The 15,560-nt window shown below is 38.1% G+C and overlaps 1 protein-coding gene across 2 annotated transcripts; it reads left to right on the top strand.

Annotated features, from left to right (window-relative positions):
* Positions 1-3,030: 3,030 nt before the first annotated feature.
* Positions 3,031-15,560, top strand: UPF3B (UPF3B regulator of nonsense mediated mRNA decay; the record flags this gene model as incomplete). Of its 2 annotated transcripts, XM_084258660.1 has the most annotated exons (11): positions 3,031-3,186; positions 4,029-4,135; positions 4,307-4,413; positions 6,832-6,930; positions 8,228-8,338; positions 9,320-9,363; positions 9,826-10,008; positions 10,391-10,429; positions 12,287-12,447; positions 12,790-13,084; positions 15,411-15,560. In XM_084258660.1, the coding sequence occupies 11 exons, from the start codon at positions 3,031-3,033 to the stop codon at positions 15,558-15,560; spliced, it is 1,452 nt and encodes a 483-aa protein (XP_084114786.1). The 2 variants fall into 2 exon arrangements, with proteins under 2 accessions (XP_084114786.1, XP_084114785.1); XM_084258659.1 differs by lacking the exon at positions 10,391-10,429.

Below are 15,560 nucleotides of genomic sequence, written 5' to 3'. Positions count from 1 at the left end.
TTTGAGAGAGTTCTATACCACCATTGGTTTTGTTTTGCTTTGGAATAAATCACATGGTAAAATAGCCAAATGTTAAAAGTCATAGAATCAAAAATAAATAGATGAAAAGATGCTCATCTTCATTAATCATCAGAAAAATGCAAAGTTAAATTACTATAAGCTACCACTGCACACGCACTAGGCATTAGCTAGCGTGGGGAAGGATGGGAAGCAATTCGGAATCTCACACAACACTAATAAGAGTGTACATTAGTACAAAAACATTGGAAAACTCTTTCACAGTATCTACTAAAGCAGACCATATGCTTATTCTGTGACCCCATAGTTCCACTAGGTCTTAATGCAAAATAACTGCATACATATGATCATCAAGTGACATGTACTAATGTTCAGGGCAGTACTCCAAAGTGAAATGGATAAAGTGTTGTAGATTCATACAAAGTATCATTATACAGCAATGATATAAACAATTCAAAGCCACATATGACAATATAAATGAATCTCATAGTCAAAAAAGTTGAAAGAAGCCCAACATAAATACACACTATATGTTTCCATGTGATTCAGTTCACATACAGTTCAATACACATAAAACTAATCAATGGTGTTACAAGTCAGGATGGTAGTATTTTTGGTGGGGAAAGTGACTAGGAAGAGACATTAGGGAGCATCTGGAGTGCTGTAAATATTCTATTCCTTTAAAAAAAAGATTTTATTTATTTATGCACACAAGAACTGGGGTACAGGCCAGAGGTGTGGCAGTGGGAGGATTCACCAGAGACAGAATGGGGAACAGAACAGGCAGATTGACTGAAATACACTGCTGAGGGGAGCAGCAGGCGAGACCGAGGTCAGGAGCTCCCTGGCCAGCTGGGGATCAAACTTGCGCTGCAGAGAGCCTGCAGATAACTTCATAGTTTGCATCTTAACCCCTTGCACCACCAGGGAGGCCGAAATGCTCTATCATTTAGGGCAATATTTTCCAAATTTTGCATTTTTTTAACTCAGGGGACTGAACTTTATTGAAGTACAATTTACACAAAATAAAATTCACCAGTTCCAATTGTACAATATAATGAGTTGACACAAATATGTGCAGTAATGCCACTACCACCACAATCATGATAAAGAGCATTTTCATCACTGCAAAAGGTTTGCTGGCACCTCTCAGCCCTCAATCCCTAGTTCCCAACCCCAAACACCTGACAATCATTGATCAACTTTCTGTTGCTATAGTTTTAACTTTTCTAGAAATGCATGTAAATGAGATCATAGGGGTTGATAGGGGTTAGTAAGGGGGGCATTTGGTAGGACACTATGCATAGTATGGGAAGAAATTTGCAAACACACATTGTTTATGCTCTGTCCATAAACACCCCAAGACATATTTCGAGGAGCACAGCAAGCCAGTGCTATCTGAAGACCAGATTCAGCACACTGGGACATGCTTGAAGCCAGGTGTTCAGGAGTGGGATAAGGAGCTCCCAGGCTGGACATCCCTACCTCCTGGCAGCAGTAAAAGCCTGTTTACTGCTGAATTGCTTTTGTTCAACTCACTATAAAAAGCCAGCTGGAAGTGAAATGTTAAGGCCCTTTCTTTAGGGTGTTAAATGCCCCCCTTTCCAGATTACCAGCTGTCTGATTTATTTATTTTTAAAGATTTATTTTATTTTTTTATACGTAAAAGGCCTGGGGTGTAGGCCAGAGGTGCGGAGGGGGTGTGTGTGTGTGTGAGAAGATTCACTAGAGGCAGAGTGGGGAGCAGAACAGGTGGATGTACTGAGATACACTGCCGAGGGCAGTAGCATGTGAGACAGGAAAGGTCTACTGCACCATGTGGGTCAGCTCCCTGGCCTGGGATTGAACTCATGCTGCAGTGTGGCTGCCCAAAGCTTCATAGTGCTGAGACTTACCCCTTGGGCCATCTGGGAGGCCCCCTCACCCACAACCCCCAGCTGTCTAATTTAAACGCACCTTCCTTTCTCTACTTTATTGGCATTCCTTGGTGACAGGTGGCATGAGTTCTGGTCTTCCGGTTACATAATCTCTTTGTGTATGGATATTTTCAACATAATCATTTTGCGATTTGTTCATGTTAATGCCCTTATCGGTTCATTTTAATTGCTGATTAGTATTTCATTCTATAGATGCACCATATTTCATTTATCCCTATTCGCCAGTTGTCAGACATTTGGATCGTTTCCAGTTTGGAGCTATTATGTATAATGTACAATTGATTTTTTTTAAGTAGGAAGGAGAGTAATCTCAAGTAAAACAACTTGGGTTTTATTTTTTTCTTCTGTGGAGAATCAATAGTATGATAGAATTCTTTCACTTAAGGGGGGATCAGAACAAATCTCATACATTTTGGAAATATTCCTTTAAAAGTCACTATTTTGTGAGTAAAGTTATCTGTGACTCCTAATCAATATAAGGTAAATAAGTTCTAAAGCTCCTGAAAGTACTTTAGCTGACTGAAAACACGGGTGTTCCCCTAAAGAGGCAAACTCTGCATAACACTGGGTTTATCTGAGGAAAAGGAAGCAAGGCGTAGCCCGCGGGGCCTATGTTTTGATCTGAAAAAACCCAAGATTAAAGGACTTTGCAAAATTTACTTACAAATTGAGACCCTGAGATAGCTAAGTCTGCAGGACTCCAGGTCAGAGCCAGCTAGTTGCTTTGCATGCCGGGATTTGTAGTCCGCTAAAAGCCGTCATAATCAAGATGGCGGCTTTGAAACTGACGTGCGATGAGCGGCCCCGAGGGAGTCTGGGTCACAAGGGGATTGGGCGGTGCGGGATTCAGCAGGCGGGAAGTCAAGACCAGGTGTTAAAACCTTTCCACCCAGAGAAGCCGGGTGCTCTGAAGTCTCGCGAGATCCTGGCGGGGCCCAATGGAACGCGGGGCCCGGCTTATCACTAGGGGCCTTTGTTGGGGGCGGAGTCCTGACGCTAGCTGGCCGGGAGTCGTTGGTGCCCGGCGTAGTGGCGTTTAGGCCGAGCTGCCGCCGCGAGCGGCGAGATCGTGGCCATGAAGGAGGAGAAGGATCACAGGCCCAAGGAGAAGCGAGTAACCCTGTTGACGCCCCCGGGGGCCACAGGCAGCGGCAGTGGGGCTTCGGGGGACTGCCCCAAGGGGGATGATAAACAGGATCGAAACAAGGAGAAGAAAGAGGCGCTGAGCAAGGTGCCTGACCGGCTGTTGGCCCGGGAGAGGGCGGGACGGATCCCCCCATCCGGGGAGGATGGTTGGGAATGGGGCGCCTCTCTTCCTCTCGCAGTCTCCCGCCGTATTTCTTCACCTGAATGAAATCGCTTCACCCGCTCTCATCCACTTGCCCCAAATGGGGGGAGCCTCTCCCGGCCCAGCCCCAGGGTGGGAATGAGGGACTGGGGATTCCCAGATGGGAAAGGTTTAAATATGAGCTGGGCGATGGTAATGGGAGGGGAGAGATAGTAAAGAGAATGAGAAATTAAAAGGTTAATTGGAGGGATTGTTAAATAATGAAGGCGCTATCGGAGTGGGAATACTTTATGATAGTATTAATGGGGGGCAAGTTGAAGGAGGTTACGGGTCTGGGGGCATCCTGTTTTGGGAACAGTGAGTGAATTTTTAGTATGGCTTAGAGTTTTGAATTCTTTGTGCTGAATGAGGAAAGATTTGTTTTAGGATGTGTCGGATGTGGGAGAGAAATAAGAGTTCGTGGCACCCACCAAAAAACGAGGGCTGGCCTACTGATTTTTTGCTACATCTGTTAAAAATTGTTTGATGGAAAATGATGCGCAAACCTATTAAAAACTGCGGGTCTGTGGATTAACAGAACCTGGGTTATTTTTGATTCAGGCAGTTTGCATTTTGTTTTTTAAAGCCGCGTCTCTTTTATGTTTGACTAATTCTGATCATTAGAAGGGTATTTTTTCCCCCTGATTTTTACAAGTGATCGCATTCCAGCTTTCTACAGGGATGGTGACTCAGGTGTGACAGAACATTGATTTGTACTAATTTTATTTTCCTATTCATTTCTTAAGGTGGTAATTCGGAGATTACCTCCCACTTTGACCAAGGAGCAGCTTCAGGAACATCTTCAGCCTATGCCTGAGCATGATTATTTTGAGTTTTTTTCTAATGATACTAGGTAAAATAGATAAATAAAGGGGAGGGGTGGGTAAATGAAAAAGACTTCTGTTCTTGTTATCCTACTAATGTTTTCCATTTGATTTTTAAGCATGTCTCTTTAATATATGCATACCTGTAATTCAGCCAGACACCTGCAAACACATTTATATAATTGCTTTCCTCTCTGCAGTCTGTATCCTCATATGTATGCCAGAGCATACATCAACTTTAAAAATCAAGAGGACATTATTTTGTTCAGGGATCGCTTTGATGGTTATGTATTCCTTGACAATAAAGGTGAGTCCTTGTAACTGAGGGGGAGTTGCTCTTTCATTTGTATGTTTAAGACAATGTATTGCAGTGTTTCCTAATGTCTTCATAGCTGCTCTCAAATCCTGGGTAATAAAATGTGCAACATTTAAAGTGCTTTACACAGGTTGATACACTTATATCAGTCTTATAGATATGTGGTTTTTCACAACCCATGGGTATTATTATTAACATGTTATATATGTAATTGATCAACTGAATGAAATTGTCACTGTTTTCTCCTTCTGTAAAAAATCTTTTACCCTGGATTAGATATTTTGACTCTGCTGGTTTCAACAGTAACACTGGTTAATGATTCTTTAAATTTATATGAGTTTTAAATATTTTCTTCTCATCTTGCTCTAAGGACCAAGATGAATTTGTTTTTCAAGACATTAAATTGAATTTATTTAATTCAAATTCCTTTTAAGCCAGTACTTCCCAGTTGGAAAATTGTTTTGAAATTCTCACTAAGTTATATAGTAAGACATCACACTTGATCTCTCACTTTGTATCTAGGAGTTTGTTATATAGCCATGAAATTAATGATTTAATATAACAATTGTGAAAAAAGTCCAAACTCCTTCGCCTTCTGTGGTTTTATTTATCTGCTCCTTCTCAATATTTATATCAACTATCAAGCTAATCTGATTTTGCATTCACTAGGATTTCCAAAATCATGTTTTCCCCATGACTGCTTTATGATGTCTGTGGTCAATTCTAATTATTTTATTTTAGCCTTTGTCTAAATGCCAGTGATCTAAGAATAGTATTTTATACCTTGTCTGACATTATAGCAGGGATCTGCAGGGTTTTTTTCCCAGTAGTCACTTGAGGTTTTTTTTTTTTTAATTGAGATATAACTCACATACCCTAAAATTCATCCTCTCAAATAAATAAATGTTCGATTTAACGGTTTTTCATACAGCCATCACCACTATGTAATTCCAGAATATATTCATCACTTAGAAAAGAATCCTGTCTCATGTAATATTTGTCTTTTGTGACAGGCTTATTTCACTTAGCATAATAGCCTCAAGCTTCATCCATATTGTAGCATATGATAGAATTTCTTTCTATTTTAAAGGCTGAGTGATATTCCATTGTATGGCTACACCACATTTTGTTTACCCGCTATCTGTTGATAGACATTGGGGCTGCTTCCACCTCTTGGCTGTTGTGAATAATGCTGCTCTGATGATATATGTATAAGTATTTGTTCTAATCTCTGCTTTCACTTTTTTTTGAATCTATACCCAAAAGTCAAATTGCTGGGTCATATAGTAATTCTACTTTTAAATTTTTGAGGAACCAGTGTACCTTTTCCCATAGCTACTATACCATTTTATATTCCCATCAGTAATGCACAAGTGTTCTAATTTTTCCACATGCTTGCCAACACTTATATTTTTTGTCCTTTTTTCCACCTTGAATAGTAAACATTCTAGTGGACATGAGGCAATATCTCACTGTGGTTTTGCTTTGCATTTCCCTAATGATTAGTGAAGTAATCATTATATGATTGAGCATATGAACTTTTCATATGCTTGTTGACAATTTTTATATCATCTTTGGAAAAATGTTTGTTCAAGTCCTTTGAACATTTTTAAGCTGGCCTATTTTTGATGATTTTTTTATATCCTATGTATTAACCCTTTGTCAGATATATGTTTTGCAAATATTTTCTCCTATTCTGCAGGTTATCTTTTTACTCTGGATTATCCTTAGATGCACAGAAGCTTTTCATTTTGATATAGTCCAATTTATCTGTTTTTACTCTTGTTGCCCGTGCTTTGGGTGTCCTGGTATATATTTTCAGTAATAGCTTTATTGAGATATTATTCCCAGGTCATAAAATGTTCCCTTTTAAAGTGTGCAGTTCTGTGCTTTTGGTGTATTCACAGAGTTGTGCAGCTACCACCAGTCTAATTTTAGAACACGTTTTCACTCCAAAGAAACCCCATAGTCATTATAGTTGTCACTCCGCCTCACTACCACCCAGCTCTAAGCAACTACTAATCTACTTTCTGTCTCCATAGGTTTTCTTATTCTAGAGTTTTCAGATGTATTCTTTAAACAAACATTAGTTTGTAGATTTTTTTCTACACATATCAAAAGATCACACTTTAGAAGTTGAATTTAATAGAATATTTTGCTTCCTGCCATATCTTTTCTTACATTGTTAGTATGAATTTAGAGATTCTTTGATATCATGTTTTTAGTTGTGCAAGTGTGATTTATGCCTGTTGGGAGACCCTATTCAGATGATTCCTCCACCATTAAACAACATATTATTCACTATTGAGAACGCCTCCATCAAAGGAGGTCTAGAGAACAATGGGGTAACTTGTATTCATTTTTGACCTTTTTTTTGTTATAGCAAGTATGGTATTTTTTTCTAAACAGGTCAGGAATATCCTGCTATAGTAGAATTTGCACCTTTTCAAAAAGCTGCAAAAAAGAAGACTAAGAAAAGAGATACCAAAGTTGGGACTATCGATGATGGTACAGTATAGCTCTAGTTATGTAATGTTATTGCCATGGGATTTAAAAAAATAGTACCTTTGTGAGAATTAATTGGACTCCACTCTCTTACATAAAAAACATATGGAAGAAATGTGATTCTGACAGAAACTTTGTTTAATTGTTAAACTGGGAATGGGTTTCCTGCAGTTTCCACTCTTTGGCTATTGGCATTTCATTCCTCCACCACTAAGCAATATATTATTGACTCTTGAGTAGTAAATTATATTAGGCTTCTTGATGGGGATACAAAGGGGAAAAGTCATGTTTCAAAGTATAACTCCTTGAAGCCTCCTACCATTTTTATAATTATTATTTGACTTCTGGTTCTCATTATTTTCATAAAAAGGAATGTTTACCGTTGAGAGCTGTGGTGGAAAATTTTTACACTTGAGTAACTTAATATAAAGTGGCTGAAATGGCCAGTCCTATTTCGTAGGCTTTGAATATGCAATTAACTACACAAATAGTAATTGCATTAATGAAAACATAGGAACTGAAAAACTGGAATAATTGCCATTTAAGGTAAACTAGATCCAGATTTTGAAATTTCTGTAGTGTTGTTATGTTGAGTAACCATTGCATTAACTCTTCTTATGTTAGATAAGCACTCAGCTGCAATGTTTTATGAGAGGTGTATACTGCTTATTATAGATTCAGACCTGGAAGGCTAGATCAAGTGCCATGTTCAACAGTGCATAGAAACTCCAAATGCAAGCAATGTAATGACTCAGGTGTGTTACCCTTTCTGATGATGGAAGCATCTGGGAAGAACTCCAGGAATTGTCATCACCCTTAATGCTACATCTAGAACATTCCCCCTAATGTATCTTTTAGGAACACCTGATTTTCATTTGTTGAGATTACTTAAAGTAAGGTACAGCCATTCAGGAATTGCTTACATGTTATACATAACACTCTCCAAGTTCCCATTACTCAGAGTTATTTCAGTTCTCCCATATGTGTGAGTCTGGATTAGTAGGAGTATTGACTTTTAAATGCAAACTACAGAACATGCCCAGAGGTTCTGTTATAATGTGTGGTGTCTCATTTTCCCTGGCCCTATGTTACACTAACTCCCTAAACGGGTATCTCGAATAGGAATTCTAAGAGTAAATGACCAATGAAGCCCTACATAATCTATCTTGTGAGTATGGTTTGGTTTATTTTCAATCTTCCGTGAAGTAGGAAATTATTTTCTTTGATAAATACCTTAGATAATATTTCCTACTTTGTTTAAAGTTTCCTCTATTCTCTATTTAATTAAACAATTCTTTAGATCCAGAATATAGAAAATTTTTGGAAAGTTATGCTGCAGATAATGAGAAAATGACATCTACTCCAGAGACACTGCTCGAGGAAATAGAAGCAAAAAATAGAGAATTAATAGGTAAGTAGGCCAAAGGGAATTATGGGCAATTACTTTCTTATCCGTCTTACTCCCATTTCCATCATTTGCTTTGTGATCATGGGGATGGCACTAACTTCTCTGAGACCATTTCTTCTACTGTAAAATGCAGATGATATCCCTGCCTTACAAGATTATGAAAATGTACTGATGAGATGGAAAAAATTCTCAGTGCCCTATTTAGTGTCACACAAATGTAATATAAATACATAAAACTCGAAGATGATAGGGGACCTCTAGATGTTGGTAAGCTTTTAAAGATCAATTGGTGTTTTCTAGTAATAAGCTCATATTTCTAAAAAACCTTAGGTCTGAAAAGTATCCAAAAAATGAAATGCATAATTGAAAACCTCTTGAGGCATTCTAACTTGGATATTGGTTCTAGTAAATTGTCACTACTGTGTCAGTAGCTCTAAATACAAGCATAGTCTTTGACCCAGTATTCAAAGAAAGTATGTGTTCAAAAGGATAGCTACAAGGCTAGGTAGCATTGTTTAGAATACCGAAAAATGAATGAAATATTTTTCTAAAACTTTGTTTTTATTCATGGATGCATAGTATAAGCCCATCTCTGATAATTTCTTTAGAATAAATTCCCAGAAGTGGAATTATGGGATCTAAAGGATTAGATATATTTGTTCCCTTCCCTCAGTTTCTTCCCAGTTAAACAAATTTATAGTCCTCTCTGTAAAACAGGAGAATGACCTTGTACTTAATTAATTTGACAATGGGAATTATGCTTTAAAAATGTATTGTTTTCATTTGAATCTCTTTAAAAACTATGTTGAGCCTGCAGAATTGAAATGGAAATACTGTAAAACTTTTCTGATAATAGAATTATGAACTTTCTGTTTAATGGGTGTAGCTTTTCCACCTTGGGTGGTTGGCAGGGAATGTTAGAAAATGGCATCCTTTTTCAATGGGTTGATAAGTATTATTAATAATCTGTTTACATTTATGTAGCTAAAAAGACAACCCCACTTTTGAGCTTCCTGAAAAACAAGCAGGTAAACCTTTTGATTTTTATAGTTCTCTCAATATTTTTTATTTCATTGGTTCATATTCTGTAAATATTTAAAGAGCATTGGGATCCTATAGAAGAATAGCTGCTTTTTCTACCCTTGTTCTTTAAAGATTTGGCTCCTTGGCCTCACCTTTTACCCCTCTCCTTCTCTTCAGGTGTTGGACCAAGGATTCACTCTGCAAACCCAGAGAATCCTTAGCTTGCTCCAGAGATACTCTCTTAATTTTCTGAAATTCTCTGGAAATATAGCAAGGCAGCAGTGGGAGAGTGATAATCATTCTGTCATATTCTGGATGGGGTGGGGTGGGTGTTTAGAAGGTAGAATACCTGTTTGTAGAAAGTAGGGAGGAAAGATAATTCAGATTAGGGGGTGCCCACCATGCCTTTGGGCTTGATTGCTTGGTGATTATTTTGTTTCAAGACTTCTGTTGATGTCTCCTTCTAGAGAATGAGAGAAGAAAAAAGAGAAGAAAGACGGAGGCGAGAAATAGAAAGAAAAAGGCAAAGAGAAGAAGAAAGGAGAAAATGGAAAGAAGAAGAAAAACGAAAGAGAAAAGATATAGAAAAGCTAAAGAAGATAGACAGAATTCCAGAAAAGGACAAGTTAAAGGATGAACCAAAGATTAAGGTATTAACAGAACTTAAATGGAAAAACGCATGTATCTGCTTTAAATGTGCATGCATCTTGTGTTGGTGTAAAAGTAGTTTTTTTGTTTTGTCTTTTTTGGGGCGGGTGGGGGAGGAAACCAGTAGAACTCTTTGCTGTAATAGTATTTTTTAAATTTAAGATAATTTAAAAGGATTAAGTAGTATATATGATATCATTTCTTCAGTGCAGATTATGTGTTATTTTTAACATTGAAATGTTCATTTTTTAGATTACTGTTCTCTCAGTTCTTCATAAAATGAGGGCTTAGGGCTGGCTGGCATGAATTATGGGTTTTATTCAGCTTTTTCTTCATATTTGATACATGAAGTTGCCTCATCTGTTTGTTTTCCACTGTCTTCAGGTACACAGGTTTCTGTTACAAGCTGTGAATCAGAAAAATGTAAGGACCAAGTACATGATACAGAGCACCTAGTATCATGTCACACACACAGGTCTTAGTTAATAAGTCCTTTTGGTGGTGGTGATAGTGTTACCTATAGAAACTCCCTTCAGACTGACTGAAGTCTTAAAAGCTGAGCCATTTTAAATCCCTACTTTAAAAGGAAGCCCAGATAACATTCTGGTACTCTGCTGTGCACTGGAAGCTTCAACACTATACCGCCAGAGGAAACCATGCCTAAATAGCTCTTTCTCATCTCTTCATAGGCCTCTCGTAACTGACTACCTTGTGTGGGAGTACTGGGGATAAATATCCATTATGTGTGTTCCCTCTCACAGTTCCCTCTCACAGTTTCCACGTTATCCTGCATCTGGCTGGGAGTCTGTGAGCTGCGGATTGTGATTAACACATTTTATGTAGGAAGAAGGAAAACCCATGGAAAGATCCCAGCCATTCTGCTTCCCTTCTGAGGGCATGGGTTGGGCAGTCCTTGCTCTGATGAGCTTCCTGGGGAAATTCAGAGAAAGAGAGATGGTGGCAGGATCTCCTTTTTCTTCCTCAAAATTCAGCAGTTTATGTGGCCAGGGTTCCCCACAGCTCTACTGGCTCATTATTGGTGATAGGGAGCTTGGCGGCCGGGCAGGGAGGTTCCCATCTTAATTCCTTGTAGCAGTCTCTCTGTCTGCCATGCCGCCAATGAGCGAGTGACCTGCTTTGCTGTTCCTAACTATCAGCAAGGCAGAAGGAGCCAGCCCTACTAGAGACATGCATTAATGTTCTTATCTGAGTAATGAACATCTTTGGCTTCTAACAGAGATGTTCATTAGAGAAATAAGAACATGTCAAATGAAACCTGCACATGGTATCCTCACTTTACACTGTGCCTTCTTAGTGTCCAGTTTGGACTTGCCATTTGCTGTGGCTGTCTGTGTGCTGAAATACTTCACGCTTAAGTCCTGTGGTGCTTTGCCTTTTGCTTGGTGACTTGTATGATGCCTTCACCCTGAGATGAACCTTTGTATGATGCCTTCACTGTAAGACTGAAAATTCTCTATTTTAAGACTCTCTGAATATCCAGCAGCTTGGGGGGGGGGAAGGAACACGATGAGGGGGGGGTGTGTTCTAGAGAGATTAGTAGCAGTGATGTGAGAAAAAAGACTTTTGTTAGAATTTGAGTTTATAAGCACTTGTATCTTAGAATTGCATGCAGTCACATATATATGTGTGTGTATATATGTGACATTGAGTTCCTGCTCACTGAAGATGGAACTACACTGTTCCATTTTATAAGGTATTTGGAGTTTTAAATCCAATGTCAAATAATTCTTGCTGTTCATCTCTAATTATAATATGATTGTATCATCATAAGCATGTTACTCTCAGGCTCAAGGCAAAATTATTCTCGCAATGGATCTCTCCTTTGGTGACCAAGGTATTTGTCATTCCAGTTAACTACATAAAAGCAATCTAACAGTGCCGATCTGCCTAGCATGTTAAATTTGTGGCATATTTTCCCATCAAGTTATATTGACATGCTGGTTTGCTACAGATGGCATATTATTTGTTAGTGCGCATTGGTTCACTTAAAGGTTGGCCCATTTAAGCCAAAGGAGTTTTGATCCTATTGCCACAAAGTGATTAAACCACTTCACTTGAGTGGCTAACACTTTCACATTAATGGCATTCTTTTAGTAAATTACTGCTCTTGTGCACTATTTGTTCACCTGAAAGTTTAAGAGTACCTGCGGAGACAGGGACCTCCTGTCTAAATTTAAATTAGTTGGTATGCTGTTTTTGATAGAGTCCAAAGACAGTGTCCCTCCTTTCGAAGTAGAAATAAAGTTATTCTCTTTAAAGCTGCTCAAGAAGCCAGAAAAAGGAGATGAAAAAGAACTGGACAAAAGAGAAAAAGCAAAAAAACTGGACAAAGAAAATCTGAATGATGAAAGAGCTTGTGGGCAAAGTTGTACCTTGCCCAAACGTCCCGAAGGTGAACTTAAAGAAGAAAAGCCTAAGAGGTCAGTAGTTCAGGACTCTTTGGTTGGGTTGTTTCCAACATTTTGCTAGATGATATCTTTGCTGCTATGTCCTGGACTTGTACTTGAGTTAAGATAACCTGTTTTATGGTTGGCAGGGGGACAAGGAGGAAAGATTTCAAATATTCTTGTATCTTAATCTGAGTGAATGACTTTCAGTTTTGTTTGTTTTTTTTTTTTTTTTCAAAACACTGGTATTTTTTTTTTACCCTGCTCCAAAAGTACAGCCTCATTGCAGTGACCAAATCAGAATCAGTGTTCTGTTCCTGCTTCTGTAATTAGAGAGTCTTTGAGGGTACATGCTCATATTTGTTTTTCATGCAGACCTGAAGATGAAAGCAGCAGAGACTACAGGGAGAGGGACCGGGATTACGACAGAGATCAAGAGCGCATGGCTCGCGAGAGGGATAGACTGAAGCGGCAGGAAGAAGAACGCCGCCGGCAGAAGGAGCGCTATGAGAAAGAGAAGGCTTTTAAAAGAAAGGAAGAAGAAGTGAAAAAAGAGAAAGAATTACTTCGGGATAAAGGAAAGAAGCCTGAAAGTACAGAGTCAGTAGGCGGCTCAGACAAAACTGAAAAGAAAGAGGAAGTGGTTAAGAGAGATCGAATAAGAAACAAGGTGCCGCTTTTCGTCCAACTTGCTTATTTTCATAAGGATTCTTTTTTCGTTTCCTGCAAGTATAAAGGAAGAAGCTAGCATCTCATTGTTTATTACTGAATTTTTATAAAGGAGAACTTGATCTGCAACTTTTTTTTTAGCTTTAGTTGGGTTCGTTTATTAAGTTACTGTAGAAATGTCAAACATTCACAAAAGTAGAACAGAGATTATTATAAATCCCCAGGTACCAGTCAGTCAGTCAATATTAGAGACAAGCACCTTTTCTTAATAAGATAACCCTAGTAGGATTATATTATAGAATTTTCACACCAAAACGAAAACTAACAATAATTCATTAACATCCTATCTAATCAGTGTTCATATTTTCCCAATCAACTCATTAGTATCTTTTACATGCTCTAAACAAAGTCCACAAATTGTATTTACTTGAAAGGTTTACTTAACTCTTAATCCCCTCGCCTTTTGTTTCCTGTCCTTTGTTTGTAGCAGAAACCAATTTGTCCTATTGAGCATCGCACTGTCTGAGTTACCTAATTATGTCCCTGTGTGACCTTTGACACATTCCTTTATCTTCTGTATTTCCTGGAAAACTGGTAGTTCTATCTAGTACAGATCAGTCGAGCTGTATTCACGAAAATATCCAGCCCCTCACCTAGAGGCCTGGATATATTCATGCTCAAATTTTGGCAGGACTGCTTCATACATGGTACTATGCACTATCTTGCGTCATTTCAGAAAGCATATAATATCTGAGTGTTCTCTGTGTGATGTTAATCGACAGCAGTTCTGTTGTGGCTATGTAATAGGATGTCATTGTTTGTAGGATATACATACTGAATATTTAGGGATGAAAGGTCATGATGTCTGCAACTCACTCAAATAGATTTGTAAGAAATATTTGTGTGTGAAAAAGGAAACGTCACAGAATGTTTACACTCGATGAATCTAAGAGAAGGGTTATTGAGTATTCACTGTACAAGTTTTATATTTCTATAGATTTAAAAAATTTCAAGAGAAAAATGTTAAAAAAAAAAAAACACACAACTGATCAATAGGGTCAGCTATTGTAAGCCTGATCCAGCTATTACAAAAAATGTTATCGGCCTTTCTCCTAATGTTTTGCTTATTAGATTCATTATTTCATTGGTGGCGGGGGGCTTAGGGGGTCTGGAAAATGGTGACATAAGAAATTCTACCTTTTCTGATGCATGTATCGTCTATGTTTTCCTGTAAAGAGGAAGGTTCCCTTACCAACTACTCAGCCTGAAAATCAGTTTACATAGGAAAGGCAAGATTAACTCTTGATCCTTTACCTTTATTTACTAGTATTTAGAGTAATGAGTTGGTGTCCCAGCAAATTCTAGTGTTTGTCAATGAATTTTGTTTTGTTTAGTCTTTAAGAACTTGTCGATTTAGAAATACTTGGTGTATTACAATTTGTTTTTGTTAGGTATTGTCCTTGTCAGTGTTTAAATTATCCCATCTTTGTACATGGAGACCCCATCATCCATTTCTTTACTATGCAGGAGTTTGATATATTTTAACATTTCATCTTGTGAAAACAATGAGATATTTTGCTGGAATTATTTGATTGAGAATAATGCTTTAAGGTTGACTTTCATATAGCAGGGAAAAAGGGTAGGGAAGGCACATGTAATTTTTGTTGGATTCTAGAAAAGGCCTATATACATTTCAGTTTTCGAGGATCGTACTATTATAAACCAGAAACATCATTTTGAATTGAGGGGTACATTACAACTTTATTTGAAGTTTATTTAGGAATCTAGGATCTAAAGTGCCACCTATAGTGTCTCGCTGGGGTGTTATGTTGTCATACCCGAATTAAGAAACAATCATGTTTGCGGTAAGTTCATAACTTAGGGAGATCTCTCCACTTAAAGACTTTGCACTCTTTTGTTACTGTTGTTTTTACACCTAAAATATTTCTTTTGTGGTGGTGCATTTTAAAGCCAATTTACTGATGGGGAGGAGAGAAGCTGTACTTTCAAAGTAAAAAAAAAAAAAATCTGGTTGGTTCAGTTCATCTTGAGATGGTTAGAAAAGTTAGGCAGATGTTTAAAAAGTTTACCCTAAGTATATAAACTACTCAGGAAATGGTTGCCTTTCTTTGGAGATAGGGGAAAGGAATCATGCAGTTAGAGGCAAATTAACTGTTAACAGGTATTGTTATGTATAATGCCCTCACGTTTTTGGTCTTGTATGAATTGTTCTGGGAATTTATCAATACACAGCTTATGCTTCTGAAAATCCCTTGTAAATGCTTGGTAGCAGTGTTGTAATGTTAACATATTTCATTTTACTTTAGGATCGCCCAGCAATGCAGCTTTACCAACCAGGAGCTCGAAGCCGAAATCGACTCTGTCCCCCTGATGACAGCACCAAGCCTGGAGATTCAGCGGTAGAAAGAAAGCAGGAAAGTGGTATTAGCCATAGGAAAGAAGGAGGAGAAGAGTGA

Source organism: Talpa europaea (genome assembly GCF_964194135.1).
Source record: "Talpa europaea genome assembly, chromosome: X".
In the NCBI taxonomy this organism is placed as follows: Eukaryota; Metazoa; Chordata; class Mammalia; order Eulipotyphla; family Talpidae; genus Talpa; species Talpa europaea.
The sequence above is the reverse complement of the archived record's forward strand: the minus strand, read 5'-3'. Positions and strand labels throughout refer to the sequence as shown.